At 36.1% G+C, this 22,353-nt stretch overlaps 1 protein-coding gene across 2 annotated transcripts; it reads left to right on the forward strand.

The window, feature by feature from the left end:
- Positions 1–1,448: 1,448 nt before the first annotated feature.
- On the forward strand, positions 1,449–20,827 carry slc6a22.1 (solute carrier family 6 member 22, tandem duplicate 1). Of its 2 annotated transcripts, XM_079841732.1 has the most exons (16): positions 6,329–6,925; positions 7,053–7,159; positions 11,072–11,271; positions 11,404–11,538; positions 12,088–12,228; positions 12,302–12,389; positions 13,229–13,361; positions 13,569–13,703; positions 14,359–14,462; positions 14,746–14,870; positions 14,981–15,093; positions 15,585–15,722; positions 15,913–16,015; positions 19,223–19,323; positions 19,541–19,711; positions 19,807–20,827. In XM_079841732.1, the coding sequence occupies exons 2-16, from the start codon at positions 7,137–7,139 to the stop codon at positions 19,876–19,878; spliced, it is 1,782 nt and encodes a 593-aa protein (XP_079697858.1). In that variant the 5' UTR covers positions 6,329–6,925; positions 7,053–7,136; the 3' UTR covers positions 19,879–20,827. The 2 variants fall into 2 exon arrangements, with proteins under 2 accessions (XP_079697859.1, XP_079697858.1); XM_079841733.1 differs by lacking the exons at positions 6,329–6,925; positions 7,053–7,159 and adding an exon at positions 1,449–1,778.
- Positions 20,828–22,353: the final 1,526 nt, after the last annotated feature.

Raw genomic sequence — 22,353 nt, forward strand, 5'->3', positions numbered from 1 at the left:
TAGGGCCTAGTCCACACGTACACGGTTATTTTTATAACCGGAGTTTTTCCTCCTCCGTTTTAAAAAACAATCGCGTCCACACAAGCACAGTTTTAAAAAAATCTCCGTCCACATGAAAACGCAAAACTGCGCTATGATTGGCTGCTTGATTTCCACATGGGTCCCATCCACGGCACCGATGCACTGAGGGATGCCATGGGCTCAGTGAAACCCTTCTACAAGTTTACTTTGGAATCAGTGACTCTGACAGGTAACTGTAGGGGCAGGGCTCAAGTGGACTGAAGCTTCACACACTTGCCTTACTACCGTAAATCCTCTAATATAGGCCCGGGCCTTTATTTTACTCAAGCGCATCGCGGTCCAGGCCTTTATTGGAAGGAGGCCAGAATTAGAGGCAGGCCTCAATTTCTATTTGAGCAAATCAAACTACCAGTAGAATGACTAAAAATGAGATTTTGCGTCTATTTCAACCTATAAAATACTAGGTTCATTTATTGAAAACGTACAGTTACCATAACATTATGGTATGCATACAGAACATTAACAACAAATACCGGTAATTCAGGCTAAATTCCAGTGTAGAAATATGGTAACAAAAACGTAGCAAACATAGGCTACCGGTAGTGCATTGTAAACACTTAACCATACACGGTGATAATTAGGTTATTGATTCATAACAAAAGGCAACAGACACCTTACCGCTCCAAAGTTTAACCATTCCTGTCTCGTTTGGTTTGAAGTTATAAAAAAAAAAATCCTCCAATTCTGTTTAATCCTCATCCTCCTCAGTTTCCTCCTCCTTTTCATCTCTCCCTGTAAACTCCTCATCACTCGCGCCAGCCTCTACAACAAGTTAATTATTGTACAGATCCTCTTCGTCGTCCTCATGTTCCGCTGACCGCTGCGCGTCTGTTCTCATCCTCGCGCCGTAAACGTTAGCCTACCGGACCCGGTGACTGAAGTCTCACGTGCGAGAGAGGTGATCAGACATCCCAACCTGAAAAAAGTCATTTCAGGGAGGTATCTCTCCTAAAATTATGTAGATCACTTTTACTATTTACATAAGCTGCTTATACTACTATTTATGTAAACTGCTTTTATTTATATTTCATTGCAACTTTAAACAGGTCTAAGGAGTTTGTTGTTTTCATGTAGCCTTGGCAACTAGCCGACCTGAAAAATATGCACATGAAATGAAACTTGTTTAACTCAACCATAACATGTTAGTTACAAACTGTAGAGCGTGCAAGATTATCATTATGTTTATACTTTATACTTTCGTTTTTTGGGGCGAGAGATAAAAGCCCGAAGAGATAAAAGCCCGCCCACACTGACAATTGATTGGTTGACTTACCGAAACAAGCCAATCAGGACGCTCTCCGTCTTACATGCGCTTCATTAGGTGCACACTAGCACACACACGTAAGGTTTCTCGCTCTCTGCCGTGCGCGCGTGCACAGTTTGTGTCTCGCATGCGCGCTCTTGCTCGCTCGCTCTAGATTGCGGGAGAATTTTACTAATTTGCGGGCATCAGGGAGCTGCTATAAATATGCGGGAGACTTGGGATGTCTGGGTGATTGACATGACCCCTGTGGTACTTGCATGTTACTATCACATGCAAGCATAATGTTGAGGCCTGCCCAGAAAAACGTTGGTTCTAATAATAGCCCCGGCCGCTATAGAGACCGGCCTTTATTTACCTTCGGTGACAGCGAGACCGGCCAATGTTGGAGACCCGGCCGCTAATGGAATACAGGCAAATATTAGAGGATTTACGGGTATGTTGTATTTTTGTATGCTGGCGCCTCTGTTCTGCAATACAATGAGATAACTGCACATGTATCTGTATGTAATAAGCGCTGTTAGCAGAGTTATTAAAAGTTACGTCCGCCATTGCATAGACTCCACTCATGTATAAACAAAAGCGATAACGGCGCACAATCTGATGTCAAACAAAGGAGAGAACGGCGCACATTTCGACTTAACAAGCCGAAATCTCCGGTTTCACCTTCTACACGACAACGCTGTAACCGGAGTTTCTAAAAAACTTCACCCTGGCCGGAGTTTTCAAAAAAGTCCGGTTTCAGTAACCGGATACTGCGTTTGCGTGTGGACGAACAGCCAAACCGCGTAGAAAAAGCTGCGGTTTTGAAAATACCCGTGTTCGTGTGGACAGGGCCTAGATGTCCTGTAAAGAGCACATTCAGGCAGGGCTTTTCAGAGCTAGACCTACCATCTTTTGAGATAACACCAGGACAACAACTTCTCCCTGGTCTTTAAAAATGACTGAATCATCAAATTTAGCACTCTTATGGAAATATAATATTTTAATATATTTTGTAATTATCATTTAAATTGGACTACTTTTCAAATTGTTTTGTCTCAGGAAAATGTTATGGGGTTTCAAATCAAAATATGACTTTTTGTAATGAAACAAGTTTTTTGTCACAACAAGTGAATAGGAAAGGAAATTACAGATCAATATTCCTATAAAATATTAGATATTATTATGAAAATGTTACCAACTATTAACTACCATTATTATTACACTTTTTTCATTACATGATGTCTATAGATATACATAGCATTGAATGGGAAAACCCATGTATGGCCATTTTATCCATACTTCATAAATATCAATATCTTTCATAACATAGTTGAGAATCATCTTTAAACAAAGTCTTGTCCACTTACGATCGAGGACATAGCATAACATATGAATAAAAATATTAAAACTATGTAATGACATGGAAAAAATACTAAATAAAAAAACCCATAGGAGGTTAAATTTCCTCGTTTATTCAGCGTGGCTCTATTTTGATTAAGAGAGAGCATTTTAACCAGACGTAAAATACCCTGCTTTCTATTTCAACAGTTTCTATTTCAACAGTTGCTACCGTTGTCGTAATAACAAGCACTAAGCTGCCTATTGTTAGCAGAAGATCTCCTACATCAATAGCAAGACTTTATATTTTAAATACATTTAAAAAGACGATACAAAGTAGGCCTAACACATCCAATGTTTCTCCAAAAAAAAAACCACTTAAAGGGTTAGTTCACCCAAAAATGAAAATCAGCCCATGATTTACTCACCCTCAAGTCCTCCTAGGTGTATATTATTGATCTGAAAGAAGAATTTCATATACACCTATGATGACTTAAGGGTGAGTAAATCATGGTCTAACTTTTTGCAGCTATGCGATGTTCACGCATGCGCATTTGAGCTGTCAAATTACTACTTGATAGGGAGCCTTGAAACTCTTGAGGTAGCAAAAACGTGTCTGTGTCAGTAATTGTTAAATATGTTACTGTTTAAAGTCCCAATGAAATCAAAATTGAAGTTTTTTGGCTTTTAGTATGAATATGTTAGTCTTACTATTATCTATAATCTAGTGTGCTCCAAAACAATGACAAAGCATTGATATATAAATTTAAGATATAAGCATTCAAAACCTACAGTTTTGAAAAGTCTGGTTTCACGTTAGTGTCAGGTGAACTGCTGCAGCGTGCACACAGTCTGCTCCGATTCAGAGACACGATAGCACAGAGAGGATCCATATGCTTTTTTTTTTGTTAAAGGGGAGGAGCTGTTCGATATGTCCCGCCCTGTCTTCCTGTTTCAGTGGAAATAGAGTGGTGTGGGTATGATGTCACTTTGTAGGCCAGTCGGTTGGTTCCCTCAATAAAAAAAAACAATAGAATTTTCCCATATAGGCTTTTGGATTATTACTAAAAAAAAACAAGCTCTGTGATCAATAAAAGATACTTTTTGTCCATCAAGATAATTATCACAGATGAACACAACTTTTATGAATTTTGATGTCTAAATGCAGTCGCCGGAAGTAAAAAGCTAAAGGTAAGCTATAAACTCCCACAAATTCAACGTCACCATCGCTAGCTTCCGACAACTCTTCCAGTTTTTATAATTTCCCAGAAGGTTTGAGTTAGAGTAGTTTATAAGAGCACAATTATAAGCATAATGAGGCTGTAAAAGCGGACTGAGGTTACCTGCTCGGGGTGATGATGTTTAATCTCCCCGACAACCTCTGTAGTCCCATTTAGTCACTTGTTAGCAACCGCCTTTTTCAAGACACTTAACAGCTTCAAAAAATCACGAGTAGGATAATACTGATATATTTTATGTCATAGAATAAATGTGAAAGTGTCTTGAGCTTGTGTTCACCACAGACCTTATTTCAGCTATTTAACCCCCATAAAAAAACGTTAAAAAAATCCATTGACTTCGGGATAGGCGAACCGGAAATGCTAAAATGCTAACTCGCGCGTTTTGCCCTACAAAGTGATATCCCACCAGCACCACATGAACAAACTGAATAATGCTGACACTTCAGTGGACCTTTGAATATGTTGTTGTTGTCAAAATATGTTTGTTTTCAGTGCTTAAACTACCTGCTGCCCCCCCCCCCATATGTTAATAATAATTATAATGAAAATCAATGTATTGCTTATTTATTAATATTTGGATTGATTGTTGTATATTATCTATCTCTAACATTGTGCAGAACCAGGTTAACTATATATGACCCCAGGGCCGCGTTTGCTATAGGCGAGCTAGGCGGTTGCCTAGGGCGACAAATTTGTTGGGGGCGCAGCCAGGCGCCCTCTAGTGGCGCCCTTAAACTCACTTCCCATTAAGCATAGAATTAAAACAAGCGAAATAAAACATACTGTTTATTAAACAAGATCATCATTGGGCGCCCCCTCAGCCACACGTTTAATTACTTAACCTGATTATTAGATTGAATTGAAAGTGAATATTGTCGAGCACAGGCGTTCAGGCGTTAGGTCAGGCAAGTGCTCAGCACTGGCGCGTTCTTCAAAAATGAAGCGGTCTAAACCCTCGAGTGCACAGGGACGGAAAAAGAGAAAGGCAGACGATCAAAAGAAAGCCCAGTATAGAGGTAAGTCTTCTCATCTCAGCCATAAAGGTGTCAAACGAAATAAATTAACTTTGTATTATCGATATTATCAACTAATATTGGACGGCATTGGACGTTTCATTGCTGTCACTAAGCTATCACTAGCTAGCTAGTTATCTACATATTACTACGCATTTCACTGACAATAAGGAAATCCAGACGAGCCAAATTTTAATGCTGCGTCAATTTTGAAGGTGAATAGAAATGCCAGAAACAACTGTTCATCTTTTATTATTTAAGATAGGGATAGAGCTACAAGAACTTGTATATTTTAATTTTGTAGTGGTAAGTACAGTGTATCCATAATAGCACTTTTGTTTGTAGAGGGTATAGTTAATCCAGTTTATGGGTCATAATTTGCTTAAGTGTCTTTACAGGTGCTTAAGAGAGTTTTTGCACAGTTTATGGAGTTAATATTTGGTAAATATCCTTGAACATTCTTTCTAGCATTTGTGTATGACCAATTTATTGCAGTTGATCCTTCAAGTCTTAATTTTCTTGATTAAGTGTTGGAGTGGCTATAAAAGCATTTTTGTTTGTTCATCCATAGTTTGAGTCATAATTTGTTAAAAATCTGTTAAATATAATAAACGTTAAACGTTAAATATAACGTTCTTTGTAGCATTTTTGTATGTGCAATTTATTAGAGTGCATAATTTAAGTCATAATTAGCTTTTTAAGTCTTGGAGTAACTATAGGAGCATTTTTGTTTGTATAGTTTTTATAAATACTTAACCCATTTGTGCCCAATGTTTTTGAATGGCATGTTCTGCATTTATTTTCCCCAGGTTTTTGTATTTTTTCTTGAAAATTGTATTTGAATCTGTGGCAACTATAGTTGCCGGTGGGCAAATATGTTGTATGCACCCCTTCAATGTCAAATATGAATAAGAGGAGAACATTTAGCATCTAACTCAAAATAACTGCTTTCAACAGATCAATCTTTATTCATAATCAAATTTATTATGTTTGACTAAGTATACTAAAAACTATAGATTTGTTGTAAGATTTGTTTTGTTTGGATGATTCTAGAGACCTTCATGATTATGTTGATATATATATGTCAACAAAAATACTTATTAGTAACATGAAAATATCCTTTCTTTGGGAGGGTTTGCCTTCGTTATGCTCCCTGGAAGTAGGGGTAGGAAGTTGGCAGTCTCATGTGACAGGAAGGAAGTTAATACTTTTTTTTTTTTCTTGAAATCCTTTATTTGGTTGTCTGCTTGTGTGTCATTAAGATATAAAACATGGATAATATGGGGGGGGGGGGGGGTCGCAAAACTCAATCTCGCCAAGGGCAACCTGTAACCTGGCCCTGTATGACCCCTGTCGGAGCAGGTTCCAAGTGGTAAATGGAAAACGGGAAAACCCGGAGTGGAGCTGAAGTCCATTGATCCAAAAAAAAAAAAAACTTTGAGCCGGGAGGGGAAATCTCTCCGTTCCATTCACACAACCTGCTCCGGGCCGGATGAATGTCTGCGTGTTGCTTGGTGACACAAAGTTTGATGCTTTGTATCTTTTCCAACTATTTTTCATTAGCGGAAAAATAATAGCCTATACAGAAAAAAATGAACGGTTAGTGAATCGCAGTCGTGCTTGTGTGGTATTGCTTAAGCTGACTGTTTACTCATGTTAAGTGAGGAACACGTTTGATTTTTATATAATTAACATATCTTTCATAATTTGGCAAACAAAAATTACGTATTTAGAAACGTTGTCATTTATGGCTATAAGCTGTTGAGCTAAGCCCCGCCTTTTAGTTGTGAGACACACTCACGGCCAAATACAAACACACACGCACATGCGATACACGCTCGGTTCTGTATGGACTCGTTTCCCCTGACGAGAGGTGGAGGGAATGAGAGGGGTGGGCTTCAGCGACTGTATTATAACGACCGAATCACACTGATTTAAGCGTAACTTTCATGGCCAATGCAAATACGGTAGACTTCCTGAACTTTTGACTGGTCGCCTGCATCCAGGTAACATCTCTATAGCTTTTGTTTTCTTCATTATTTCCAATGCCATTCTTATTTACTGAAGGGGTTCAATTGAGCTCTGAAATTAACTGCGTAGTTGAACAGTTTTCTATCTGGCTTTTGTTTTTAGAAGTATTTCACTTGGCACCCGGCGTCTCTTCGGCGTGGGTTTGAACAGCACAAGTGCTCGGCTGCTGAATGTAGGCCAAAGGGCATGAACAAAAGCGCAATAACTGAGTGAGTTTCCTCCTCTGTATTCAGATCATCAGGGACAATCTGTGCTCCACGACCATAAGTAGATCGTGCGTCAGATTCAAGTGCTGTTTATGGTTACAATTAAGCATGTACAGTCAGGCTATTTAATAAGGTCTTTCGCTTTTACCTACCTCGCCCTAACATGCCATCTGACACAATAAAATAAAAATATTGTAGGTTAAGAGTGATTGACAAAATGTCCAGGATAAAAAGTAGTAGTAGTCGTTTTAAAATGTAGTTTAAAACGCTTATGTGCAAAGCTAACATGACTGTAATATGTTGGTTTAATACTTTTTGATGAAGAATTTTACCATTCTGTACAAATACTTAAATGTATGCTTTTTTATTTTCAAAATATAAAAAAATCGAAGTCTTTATATTTATTTATTTATATATATATAGGATTAATATATTATAGTATTAATAATAAGATTAATATATATATATATATATATATATATATATATATATATATATATATATATATATATATATATATATATATATATATATATATATATATATATATATATATATACAAATTATACACATATATATATATATATATATATATATATATATATATATATATATATATATATATATTAATCTTAGAGTCTTACATAAGACGTTTCCATAGCATTGTTCCATTTGCATTTTTAAAATGTGCCTATTCATAAAAAAAGTGATAAAATAATGACCTTGACACAGTCATGAGGGTCTAAATGGGGTCCTCGCTGGTCACATGATAAAAAAAATGTTACTGACTTTGATTTGGTGGATGATTTTATTTGTTTATTTATTTATGTATTTATATAGTCAGTAACATTTTAAAACAAAATTACTTCAGTGTTTATTTTTTTTAAAGAAATAGTAAAAAATTTGACTTCTTTCTTTTTTACAATCTCCAAGCAGTTACTATAAATATCAAATCATAGGCAAAATCATAACTTTCATTAAGATCATTAATGCTAGGCTACAATATATTAGCAATATAACAGTATAACAGATTATTATTTCAAAAGTTATATAATAGTTAGGAATGTCTTAAATATAGGTTCTATTTGTTTTATATATGTTCACCCCTGACCCCCTGGAGTATTTTCACTGACCCTCAGCGGTCCATGGGATCATTAAGAAACTATCATTTTTATTCACATTTTATAAGGGTCACTGCACAAGAAATGAGGGCAGAGAAGGGAATGTGACTAAGCACCCTGCGGTGCCACCTGTTTTGGGGACACAAGATTATTTCAGCTGTGAGGAGTTGCACAGACAGCATGTACTCGCTGCCCTTAAGTTTTGTTTGTAAATTCTACCAACAAATTCTTATTGAGAACATTTGTGCAAACACTCAAGACTTCAAAATAATCAAATGCTTTTAGATTGGATATGTACACTGCAGTCTGTCTTTTTAACAGTATTTGTTTTAGCACAATATATCGTTTTAGCATGGATATCGCAATGTGCGCATCTGCGATAGTCGCATCGCAGGATGTGCAATGTCGAGTATAGGGCTCAACAGTCGGATTCCGGAAGTAAAACTCTGTTCATTTTCTCCGTAGGGAAATTGAGTTTTAATGATAACTTATAAACCTTTAAAGAGAGCTCTTCTCTGAGCTACAAGGTTGTTAATCTATGGTATTTGCTTCTGCTGAAGCCATCAACCATTATTTCAGCTACTTTTTTTAAATAATCAGTATAATTCCTGGTGAAAACTAAATTACCCATGATGCTTGCTGTACAGAAAATTGCTTCATGGGATTGTAGTTCTTTCCCTCACTAAAGCCGTTAAGTACACAGTCTTGTACCTGTACTTGATTTTCAAAAATCTTTTTGCTTCAAATCAAAGTTTATAGTGTTGTGAATCACCTCTAGCTGATTGGCTTGGTTCATGGCTAATAACTCATTAATGAAGACTTTTTTCTTTCTTTTTTTTTTATCCCTATGGCAAAAAAGAATGGAAAAAATACTTCCGGAACCAGCGCCGCTGAAAAAAGGGGGCAAGCACTGTTGAACTCTATAGACCTCGTAGTTAATGCGTACACACCAGGCACCATGGTTCAAAATGCACGTGATTCTCAGATGAATTGCATAGTTTAGCATTTGCACGTCTTTTAGGTCCTGTCAGTTTTAAACATTCAAGTGATTTTAGAGTGCAAGAAGATGCAAAAGAGAACTCAACTCGGAACTTGCACGCTGTTTTCAGGCAGCACATGAACACACAAGCTGCGTCCGAAATCGAATACTTCTCTACTATATAGTATGCGAAAAACAGTATGCCAACAGAGTAGTATGTCCAAATTCATAGTATTGGAAAAACAGTAGGCGAAAAGTACCTGGATGATCTACTGTTTCCAGCGAGATGTGTGCATACGATGGACACTATGGAATTTACTATCCCATAAGGCCACGGGAGACGATTTATGAATGGAGGTGATGGGACGCAACTGACGCTGGTAGGTCACATGATCATGACAGCATGGCAGATGTAGTACGTCCGGATTACATTCATACTACATTCATTCATTCTATAGAACATACTTTTTTAACAGTCGCAAAGTTCGTTCAAATTCAAATGTAGTACCTACTCACATAGTACGCGATTTCGGACGCAGCCAGAATTTTGTTCTCTTTCACGTCTATTTGTGCTTGAACGGACACATTCACACAAGATTATTTCAAAATGTTCCTTCTCGACCTGCTCCGAGCGGGATTTGAACCGGCGTCTCCAGTATGGGAGGCATGCACGGTAACAAGGACGTTAAAGACCACAGTATCTAGCATCAGTTGCTAGTGCACCTCTTGAGGCCAGGGGAGCAAGGTTAATACGCACAGCTCTTACTAGCTTGCTTCCATTACACTCGTAAACATAGTCGCTTAGAGCTTACATGAACGTAAACAATTGAGAAAAATATATGGATCCGTGCATTCGGCCTTAAAGTGATGGCAGAATACAAAGAGAAAATCACTTTTGTAGCTGTAACAAAGATTAAATATATTGGTAACACTTTAGAATAATGGTCATTAGTTAACATTAGTTAACTACATTAGTTAACATTAACTAATAATGAACTGCACTTATAAAGCGTTTATTAATCTTTGTTCATGTTAATTTCAACATTTACTAATGCATTATTAAAATCTTGTTAACATTAGTTAATGCACTGTGAACTAACATGAACAAACCATGAACAGCTGGATTTATATTAACTAACGTTAACAAAGATGAACAAATACAGTTACAAATGTACTGCTTATGGTTAATTCATGTTAGTTAATACATTAACTAATGTTAACTAATGACCATTATTCTAAAGTGTTACCAATATATTTGATTTATACAGTGAGTTTTTTACTATTAGTTTCTGTTAAAGAGAATTAAAGTAACAAGCTCTTCAAAAGTAATTAATGAAGCTATTTCCAAACAGTGACAAATGCATTTAAATGCAGGTGTGAATTACAGTCTTGAATTTATGAGAAAATTAGGCACCACATAATCCATCAGCATGTATTCCAAAGATTATGCCTACCTTCGATGGTAAACCTTCAGTTGTCTTTTCCACTGTACAGTGTGTTGTTTCCATACATATCTAATCACATCTATTGTGGCGAGTATGTTCTTATGCAGCTGCATTACACTATAAGGGAAATACAAAAAATTAAGAACAGATGTTTTTTTACGCTGCTTTGGGACACTGGACACTTATTCTAACGTTGAACGTCATTATTTGAATGCCTAGCTGCCAGTGTAAGAGCTGGAACAACCAGATGGTACTGAACAAAGACTCGTTGCTGTTTTTGACCTTTACATGTTTCAATCACCACTCTGTTCTAAACTTTGTTTGTGCCTCTCTGGCTTCAATGTTTTGACAGATGTTTGCTTTTTTACAGTGACATGGAGATGCAGCATGATCCAGATTTGCAGTTTAAGCTGGCTTATCCAGAATCAGGAAGAGCTGACACAGGCCTCAAAATCCGAGTGAGGGGCCAGTGGTCCAGTAAAGTGGAGTTTATCTTAGCTGTTGCGGGCCAGATCATTGGTTTGGGAAATGTGTGGAGGTTTCCATATTTGTGTTACAAGAACGGAGGAGGTTTGTTTGAATATAACGGTGAACTCAATTCAGTTCAACCAGTTCCTTTTTTCATTTATTTTTGCTTGTGTCCTATACTAAAGTGGTGAACATAAACTGTCTAAGAACAGCTGTGTTTGTCTTTTTTTTTAGGAGTGTTTTTTATTCCATATGTGGTCTTTCTGTTTGCCTGTGGCATTCCTCTTTTTCTTATGGAGACTGCGCTGGGTCAATACACCAGCCAAGGAACTGTCACCTGCTGGAGGAAGATCTGCCCACTATTTGAAGGTGAGTTTTCATTGGTCACCTCTAATGTCAGTGTTAATGTACAATATATTACATGTTATTGTATGTACTATAGTGATGTATGTATGTTTGTTTGTTAAAGTTAGATGGTTATAGTTAGTAAACACCACTCTGAAAAATCATGTGATTGTTTAAATCACATATCAGCAGTCAGATTTCTCTTCTAATGAGTCAGGCTCTTCTGTTTGTCCTGAGTCTGACTCAAAATTGGTTCCGAAGCATTATCTCATGACTATTTACTGAATATGTCATGTGAGGATGAAAACCACACACATGTTACTTAACTTGTTGAATTTCCCAATTTTAGCATTTTTTCAAAGCTGTAGTTATATCTAAATATATCATCTCATAATAAATGAATACTTGTTAATTAACCTATTTTGAGCTATGTTTAAGGTTCCACAAATTAAAGCACCCATTTGGTGAGAGAGTTTCACATATACAGAATGCAATAATAATCCTCAAAAATGGATTACGGATACATAAGAAACATGTGAAAGGGGGTAATTGTTGTGGTTTGCTTTTCTTTAGGTCTGGGTTATGGAAGTCAGGTGGTCGTCTTCTATTCCAGTACCTACTACATCATCATTTTGGCCTGGGCTTTCTTCTATCTCTTCTCTTCTTTTAGTGGTGAACTACCATGGGCTAACTGCAGGAACTGGTGGAATACAGGTATGTTATAATACTAGTTACCTCTTTATATATATAGATATATAGATCATATTTTTTTCTTTTACCCTCACAGAGAACTGTGTCGAGTTTGACCAAATGGGAGGGACAAGAAACCTGAGCTTGATGGAAAATGCATCATCACCTGTTAAAGAATTTTGGGAGTGAGTTTATAAAATACCCAAACGTTTATACAGTAGTGGGCAAAAGTGATGTCCGGCCTATAGGAAAATTGACATCTTCAACCTTTACTCAAATATTTAAAATTAGTTGAAAGCATTGTGTAGTTGTTCTTGGAGTCAGTTGTTTTATTTGTGATAACACAATCAAACATGCCAAATTGTGTGGACAGAAATTATGAACGCATGCAAAAACAAGAGCGGACCAACAAAATATTAATATAACTGATTATGTTGTAGTCAATGTATGCTCTTTTATTGTGAGCTTTTTGTTTTTCTATGCATTTTTTTTTTTTTGCAAAGTAAAATAAAACATGTAGCTGTAGTTGGCTTTTTTTCCCAAATAATTTTGTCTGGTAAATACCTTAACCAAGTTTAGTGTTTTGTTCTTTCCTCATATTTAAACAATATAAAATATTTTCCTAATTTTGATGGTTTATATTTAAACTTGTAGAGTCAAACAAATAACCCCTCCGGACATCAATTTTGTCCACTACTGTATATATAATATTGTTTTATATATTATAAAAAAAGATGAAGCCTCCTAAAATGTTGTCATTTTTATCAGGTTTATACATCTGTGAATGCTATAGAAATAATTGAATTCATCTTCAAAAGTACTGTAGAAGTTCTGAACTTTTTTTTATAGTTCATATAAAATGTAATTATATGCAAAATGTGCTGCTTCAGGGAGGCATATTCAAATCTCAGTTATAATAATTTTAAAGTATAAGTTTAATAATTGAAATAACTTAAATATAAACACTAAATGCAAGCACAACTTTCAAGTGTAAAATTAGAATTACAAGGAGTGTTTCTTGTAGGAGGCGAGTACTGAATATAACTGGAAGTGTGAATGAGCTGGGCAGTGTGAGATGGGAGCTGGCTCTGTGTCTCTTGTTGGCCTGGATCATCTGCTACTTCTGTGTGTGGAAGGGAGTGAAGTCTACAGGCAAGGTGAGAGCTAATTGAAAAATCACTTTGAAAAAAATCAAGGCTCAGTGGAATTGTAAATCTGAGACAGATGATGCAGATCTGGCTGCATGTTACCTCAGTCTGTTTGTCATGGATATTGACTTAGTCCAAGTTGATACTGTTTACATACATTTAAATCGGGTATGCTGGATCTCAAAATGGGGAGTGCCCTTGTTCTGTATCTTTCAGGTTGTATATTTTACTGCTACATTTCCATATGTTATGCTACTGGTGCTTCTGATTCGAGGTCTTACGTTGCCTGGAGCCATTGATGGCATCTCCTTCTACCTCTACCCAAATCCAAAACGCCTTGCAGACCCACAGGTGAACAAACCCAGAGACATATGAGTGATTTTTAGTAGTAGATTAAGTATTTTTTGTTTTCTATCTGAAAAGACATTTGCAACTAAAGAACGAAAATTACTTTGGTTGGTGCTTTTGTTTAAAATGGTGTACACTCACATGACCATCAGGCCAGTCATATCAGTGACCTAGAGATTTTTACTCTACCTAAAAGAAGTTGAATGAGATCACACGGCAAGCTCCATGTTACCCATTTTATTTTAGTAACTTTCTTATCCACAACTTTATTATTGGACCGAATTAATAATGGTGAATAGTGTATTCCTATGTTAGCATCTGAAAAAGCCAAAAAGATCTGCTTTTATGTGGTGCATCCGTCTGCGAGTCTGATAGTCAGTGTCAAGTTTCAAGACCATTGTTTTATCAGCCAGGGACAAATACAAATTCTTAGACCTCCTTATATAGGACACAGACAAATGCTATCACGTAAAAATGCCAAAATAAATGATTAAGCTTTTAAAATAACTAATCGCTAAATAATCAATCAGTGACACCAAAGTAACTTAACTTAAATATTTCTCAGTGGAACTGTACCAGACCCTTCATGTGTCATGTATTGCTAAATGCCCAATCGATTGGTCAGGGTCTGTGAACTTGCTCTCTCTCATCCTTTTAGGTGTGGATGGATGCCGGAACACAAATATTTTACTCCTACGCTCTATGCATTGGGTGCCTTACAGCTCTGGGAAGCTACAATAAATACAACAACAACTGCTACAAGTGAGAGAAACTACATTAAAGTACATTTAAATACAGATATACTTTGATATATATATATATATATATATATATATATATATATATATATATATATATATATATATATATATATATATATATATATATATATATATATATATATATATATATATATATATATATATATATATATATATATATATATATATATATATATATATATTAGTAGGGGTAAGAACAGCTAATGACTGTATAATAGACAGATTGTTGTGATTTTGATAGTGTGCTTTGTTTCTGCTTGTAGAGACTGTGTTTATCTTTGCCTGCTGAACAGTGGAACCAGTTTTGTGGCTGGCTTTGCCATCTTTTCTGTTTTAGGCTTCATGGCCTTCGAACAGGGGATTGATATCTCAATGGTGGCAGAGTCAGGTAACTTAAACAACAGCGGCTCCTTTATGTCAGTTTTCTAGACTCTTTCCAACTTTTTTTTTTTCTATGCATTTCCCATACATTAATTCACATTTCACTTCTTTTGCCAGGCCCTGGTTTGGCCTTCATTGCATATCCACGAGCTGTAGCAATGATGCCAATGCCTCAGCTGTGGGCCATATGTTTCTTCCTCATGATTATTCTGCTGGGCCTTGACAGTGAGGTGAGAGCACACTGTCTTTTTAAGTACACTGGCTTTCACTGCTTTTTCTGTAGAGCTGCTTTACAGCAGAATTGAAATTGTTTCATAATGAATGAACTGTACACAGTTATTGAACTGAATTGAATCAAGACTGAAATGTACTATTATCTTGCTCTAGTCTCATAATCTCTCATATTTGACGTTTGCATAATTAATTCTGTAATATATCTGTTTATTACTGTGAAGCTGCTTTGAAACTATTTATATTGTATTAAGAGCTTTAAAAATAACAGTGATTTGACTTGAGTTTTGATACAGCTATTTGACATAGCAGATATTTCATATGTTATGTATCATAATTCTGTCAAAGTTTAGACCCTTAGTTCTTAATATTTTCATCACGATTTTTTGTGCATGTAATATACTTACAGTAAATGTGTTACACAAGTTCTTCAGGACCGTACTGCATTTAAAAACAAAACCCTGTCATTACACCTCTTTCTCTTTTTCAGTTTGTGGGTTTGGAGGCTCTCATGACAGCCATAACAGACATGAACCCCACTTTCTTCCTCCAAGGACACCGTCGTAAACTCTTCCTCCTCCTCATCTGTATGAGCTGCTTCTTCATTGGCCTCCTGATGGTAACAGAGGTGATTATGTTCATAATTTTGTCATGTAAATTAACAATTAAGTAATAAAAAAGTAAGATTTTGAATCTTTCATACTTGTTCTTTGCTAATTCAATCTGTCTAAATCAGACCACGTAATAACCCATGAAAAAATCTGAGATTTGAGTGCTGATCAATGTAATGTTATATTTTGTTTGCATTGGTTCAATAGGGTGGCCTGTATATCTTCCAGTTATTTGATCACTATTCCTGTAGTGGGATGACCCTCTTGCTATTTGCCATTGCACAGTCAATATGTATTGGCTGGTTTTATGGTGAGTAATAATACTAAATTGGCTTTTTAAAATGCTTAAAGTACATGTGTCTGTCTACCCTGCACAACTGAATATATAGCCGATTATTAAATAGCCCGAAATTATTCATACCCCAGGCAAAATCTGACTTCCTTTTATTCAACGAGCAAGTTTTTTCTTGATTAGAAATTACACAGAAGATATTAAGACGATGTACAAGAGGCATCATTGTGGGAAAAAATTATTACTCATCATCTTTTATTTACATTTGAACAAAAAGCGGCAAGTCCAAAATTATTCATACCCTTTGCATTACCCTTTGTCACAGTCTATGGGAAAATCCGAAGATCTATACCATTCCAAATAGTCCAAGCTGTTCTAAAGCATCCTAATTACCCTGATTCATTGGGAACAGCTGTTTTAATCAACTCAACAGGTGAAAAACAGAAGCTCTCTGCTGTTTGTTTGTGGACAGTCATGGCTAAGACAAAGGAGCCTCATTAAGGACCTGCGGCTGCGCATTGTGGCTGCTCACAAGTCAGGAAAGGGCTATAAGACCATATCTAAATGTTTTGAAATTCCAGTGGCTACAGTGCAAAGAATTATTAAAAAATACAAGACGTTCCGCACTGTGAAAAATCTCAGAGGACGTGGTCGGAAGCCAAAAGTGACACCTGTGCTGGCCTGGAGGATAGTGAGAGAGGTAAAAAAAAGAATCCAAAGATCACCACCAAGGCCATCCTGATTAATCTGGGCTCTGAAGGTGGCAACATCTCAAGGCAGACAGTCCAACGGACACTGCACACCGCTGGGTTCAACGGACGCAGACCAAGGAGGACACCACTTCTCCAGATAAGGCACACAAAAGCCAGCTTGGCCTTTGCAAATGCTCATCTGGACAAAGAAGTAGTCTTCTGGTCTTCTGTTTTATGGTCAGATGAAACAAAAATGTAATTGTATGGCCACAATGATGTAGCCTTCATTTGGTGTAAAAAAGAAGCCTTCAACCCTAAGAACACCATCCCCACTGTCAAACATTGTGGTGGGAACCTAATGTTTTTCAGCCGGTGGGCCAGGGAACCTAATCACAGTAAAAGGCACCATGAAAAAGGAGCAATACATCAAAATTCTCAACAACAACATCAGAAACAGAAACTTGGCCTTGGCCACCAGTGGACATTTCAGCACGACAACGACCCAAAACACACAGCAAAAGTGGCGAAGAAATGGTTAGCAGACAAAAACATTAAAGTTTTGCAGTGGCCCAGCCAAAGTCCTGACTTAAATCCCATGGAGAATCTGTGGAGGGAGCTAAAGATCAGGGTGATGGCAAGGAGACCCTCCAGCCTGAAAGAGTTGGAGCTCATCGCTAAAGATGAATGGTCAAAAATACCAGTGGAGACATGCAAAAAGCTGGTCAGCAATTATAGCAAGCGTTTGATTGCTGTAATAGCCAATAAAGGCTTTTCTATTGATTATTGAGAAGGGTATGAATAATTTTGGACATGCCACTTTTTGTTCAAATGTAAATAAAAGATGAGTAATGATTTTTTTCCACAATGATGCCTCTTGTACATCGTGTTATCTTCTGGGAGACGCCTGTGTAATTTCTAATCAAGAAAAAGTTATTTTTATTCAACCAGCAAGTTTTAAGTCAGAATTTGCCAGATATATAATTATATATAATTTTTTTTTAAAAAACAGTGCAATCTAATTTAATATGTAGGGCCCTATGAAATTTTGCTCAAATTGAGTTTTATTTTATTTATTTTTTCAAATTCCACTTTTTCCGATATAATTTTTCTGCACTCCGTTTTAAAGATTAAAAATAAATGTTAGTAATTAAAAGCTAATGTCTAATTAATTTAAATCATGAAACTTATACAATTTAATAATTTTATGAAAAGATTTATGAAATGGAATTTTGGAAAAAATATAACAAAAAAAACATGTTTTTAGTTAAAAGAAATTCTGTATTTAATTTTAGAGGCTTAATTACATTTTTCTAATAAAAAAAGCATGTCTAATCAGTTGAATTCATAAAACTTTATACTACTTACAATAATTTATTTTTGTTTATTTTACAATGAAAGGGCCCTATGAAATCTGTTATTTTAATTTTTCTGAATTTGGTTGAAAAAAGGCATAAAACATGAAATGTGTGTTCAGTATGTGTAGTTGAAGAAACCATGCCATTCATTCACAGAGACAAGCAGAACATACAGTCTTTTTGCTCTTTAATATTCACAAAGACGCTAGTCCATATCGTGATTTAAATGTGTACAGCCCTACTTTTTATTTAGTCATCTGAAATTTGCTAAATTCCGTGACATTCCGTGTTTCCATTTTTATGACTGCATTCAATCCGCCCCGTGTTTTTTACATTGTAGAAATCATGGGGCCCTAAATAAACCTGATTTACATATAAAGGAAGCATAATTGAGAATCTTAATTTAAATGTGCATGGTGCTTTATTAAATCGGATTGAAGTTTTTGTTGTTTTGCCAAAATAGTGTGCCAAAGTTAGCAGCACAACACTTGTGATATGCTGAACTACTATCTAACTATACAAATATACTATACAGGGACAACTTTACCAGAACGACTGGTGTGTTAAGTGCCTTCTCAAAGGATACTAGTGGTGCTAGAATCCCCTGCAGCTTTTTTGTTGTTAGCCCAGATTTTCAAGCAAAGCCACCCCCATACTGCTGCACTGTGTTTATAGTAAAGCTTGATTATGTCATGAATCATAAACAATAAGAACTGAGCACAACTGATGAGCAGCCTTTTAAGTTTACTTATTTTACCATGGCTGCTTCCGAAATGGCATACTCCCCTACTATATATGAGGCAAAAACAGTATGTGACAAAAGATGTCCAAATTCACAGTACTCATAAAAGAGTAGGCAAAAAGTACCTGGATGACTTACTACTTCTGGCGAAATACTGAAGTGTGCATATGATAGACACTATCCCATGAGGCCACAGGAGAAGATTTGCGATGCTTTCGGTAGTAGGTCACATGATAATGGCAACATTGGTGAATGTAGTACGTCCGGATTACATTCATTCTATAGAACATATACGTTTTTGTGGTCGCAAAGTAATTACTCATTCAAAATAATTACCTACTCAAGATAATATGCTATTTTGGACACAGCCATGCTTTTTTCTTTCTTGTTTTGTGCATAATCTCCCCTAAAACTTATGGTCTGTCTGGTTTTTCAGGTGCTGATCGTCTATATGAAAACATTGTAGACATGATCGGTTATCGTCCTTTGACGCTAATGAAATACTGTTGGAAGTATGTCACTCCTATTGTGTGTATAGTAAGTGCACTTTTTACTCCGATTCAGGGTGGTATGGTCATATTTGGTACTAAATTGCAGTGTTCTTCACCATTTATAAATCCAATTCAAGTTGATTTGTATAGCACTTTTCACAATACATATTCAGTTTCAGTGTTAAAACAAGAAGTATTCTTATTAGGAAGTAATACTTTTATCTTCATTAGCATTAATTCAGTGAATGTCTTTGCTTCTTTAGGGTACATTTGTCTTCTCTTTGGTCAAATTCACTCCTTTAAAGTTTAACAACACATTCGAATACCCCTGGTGGGGCTATGCTATTGGTTGGTGGTTCACGCTCTCCTCAACATTGTTAGTTCCTTTATGGATGATTTATGTCATCCTTATCACTCCTGGTACCCTGAAACAGGTAATTCCATGCATGATTTAACATTAAATTACATTTTAAATGTACAAATAAGCCATGTTCAAAGCACTTAATCTATATGCTTTGCCATTTTTTAGAGACTGCGTGTCCTTTGCACTCCGGCAAGTGATCTACCTTTGACATCAGAAAGACAAAAAGAAACCCTGTGACCGCAAGACAAAGTACAACATGTCCCATGACTGATAGAGAAACATTGGGATAAAAAACATCCTTGGGCTGTATTTTGGACAACTTTTGATACCAATAATGCCTTTGAAGATACACATTTTCATGAGATCGCAAGAAGGCAACAAACTGTACATGACTGTGTTTATTAAGTTATTGAATTTTACTTTCTTAGTTTCTCGGTTGCAAGCATCTAAATGTCGATTGCTTTAAACTGGAACTGAAAAAATATAGGCATAACTTCCACACACAGCTGTATCTGAGGGCAACTCCGTTTGACGTCATCCTTAAGTGTGATAGCACCACCAACTTTGCTGTATCATAAACAGTCGGAAGATATCAGTTCTTTCTAAGAAGATAGTGGAAGAAAAAATAATTTATTATCATGAGGGACCAGCCCCATTGTGGATGGACCAAATGTCCGTTACATTTGGTATATGATTAGAACTTGTTGGATAATGTGTTATTATGAGTTAGAGAGTCAGTTTGTGATGGTTTAACCAGGCCAGGACACTATGACAGACGTTGTGCCTTGTAAAAGAAGTAAAAGGCACGTTTGGTTCATATCAATCAAATGTCGCAATGTAATGGTATTTTAGAATATTACATTTTTGTGGGTCAATCAAGCAGCCCTTTGCTATGTTGTGCCTATAGGCAAGTGTTTGTGTTTTATGAAAGTGTTACAGAAAGTAAATTATGTTGGGGGTTATTATTTTACCAATGTTACAACATTCACTCAGCATTTTCTCAAGAAAATAGGACCATATTTTGCTACTGAAATCTGCTTAGATGTTCATTCTGTCTATATTTTTAGTGAAATGCATAATTTTAGGGAATATCTGTAGGTCATTTAAGCTTATCTACATTTTTATAACTGATGTACTAGAAAGGCCAGTGGTAAATAACGTTTTAATAAATGCTTTGTTCAAATCAATGATTGCTGGTTGAAATGGTTTGGTGACAGCAGCTTGTTTTTGCTTCAAGGATTGTTTTGAATCACTCAAGCAAATATTAAACTAGGTGAAAGGGGATAGCAGGAATTCTAGGATTAAAATGGTTAGAGATTAACTTTAGATGTACTTTGCTGTCAGGTGTGACAGACTTATTTACTGGACTGCTGTTTTACGGAGGTGTCTACTCTTAATGTGATTATTTTTTTATTATTATTAATGTAATTGATTAGATTACATTAGTATGTAGTTTATGTAATGACAATGAAAATCCTACATCCCACAATCATAAATTTGAAGGTTAAGAGGGTTTATAGAATGATAGTTGTAACAAGTTAGTTTGAAACCGTTTATCATTCTCAAGATCGACAAGTCGTTGACCTTTTTTAGTGTACAACTGGGTTAAAGGCTAAAGGCCTCAATTTGCAAATACACCAAAAAGTCCACATACACTGTTTGAATATTTGCACTGTTCCAGGGAATAGAGGGGAATACCCTTTTGTTATATATTTGTAAAGAGGGCCAATTACAATGTAGATTAATTTGTGAATTGTAGTAGGCTACCTTAAAGGGTTAACGTTAACCATAAAAGGTACTAAAGACGTCGTTACAAAGTCCATCTCACTACAGTGGTTCTACAATAACTTTATGAAGCAACGAGAATTAGTTTTTGTGCGCAAAAAAAACCCCTAAATAACGGCTTATATAATGCTGACCGATTTCAAAACACAGCATTATGAGGCGTAGCGTTATGAATCAGTGAGTCGATTCAGTGGTTTGGATCGCCAAAGTCACATGATTTCAGCAGTTTGGCGGTTTGACACGCGATCTGAATCATGATTCGACTAGCTGATTCATAACGCTTCAACGCTTCCTGATGCTGTGTTTTGAAATCGGTCATCACTATATAAGTCGTTATTTAGGGTTTTTTTGCGCTCAAAAACTATTCTCGTCGCTTCATAAAGTTATTGTAGAACCACTGTAGTGAGATGGACTTTGTAACGATGTCTTTAGTACCTTTTAAGGGTCTTGAGAGTGTAACGTGCATTGTGCCAATGGAGCCTTTCTGAGCCATCGGATTTCAACTAAAATATCTTCATTTGTGTTCCGAAGATGAACAGAGGTCTTACAGGTGTCGAACGACATGAGGGCAAGTAATGAATGACATTTTTGGGTGAACTAACCCTTTAATTCTATTACTCTTGCACAGTTCGGGTTCTAGCAGAAAAAAATATAGGAGTAATGAAATGCAAAAGTGATTAAACAGAACATTTAAATACTATTTGCTAAAGTGGTTGTTTTGAAATATAAATGAAATAAGTATGCTCTTCTATTGTAGGCTACATAAAACAGTTTGCTATTTCAAAGTATTTGCATAGGGGCTATAGCAAAATGTTTTGCCATATTAATATTGACCCTGTGTTTACACTATATCACTGTAGCCTCTTCAGCAGTGGTGTAAAGTATCTGAATACATGTACTTATACGTATCTTCTCTTTTTGGCTACT

This window comes from Gobio gobio (genome assembly GCF_949357685.1).
Source record: "Gobio gobio genome assembly, chromosome: 17".
Taxonomy (NCBI): Eukaryota; Metazoa; Chordata; class Actinopteri; order Cypriniformes; family Gobionidae; genus Gobio; species Gobio gobio.

What these genes read in the sequence shown, in the direction of transcription:
- slc6a22.1 (XM_079841732.1), top strand. Translation starts at nt 7,137, where the DNA reads ATGAACAAAAGCGCAATAACTGA. An exon ending in CAGGAACTGGTGGAATACAG is followed by an intron (nt 12,229 to 12,301) that starts GTATGTTATAAT and finishes TTACCCTCACAG; the next exon opens with AGAACTGTGTCGAGTTTGAC. An exon ending in ATGTATTGGCTGGTTTTATG is followed by an intron (nt 16,016 to 19,222) that starts GTGAGTAATAAT and finishes CTGGTTTTTCAG; the next exon opens with GTGCTGATCGTCTATATGAA.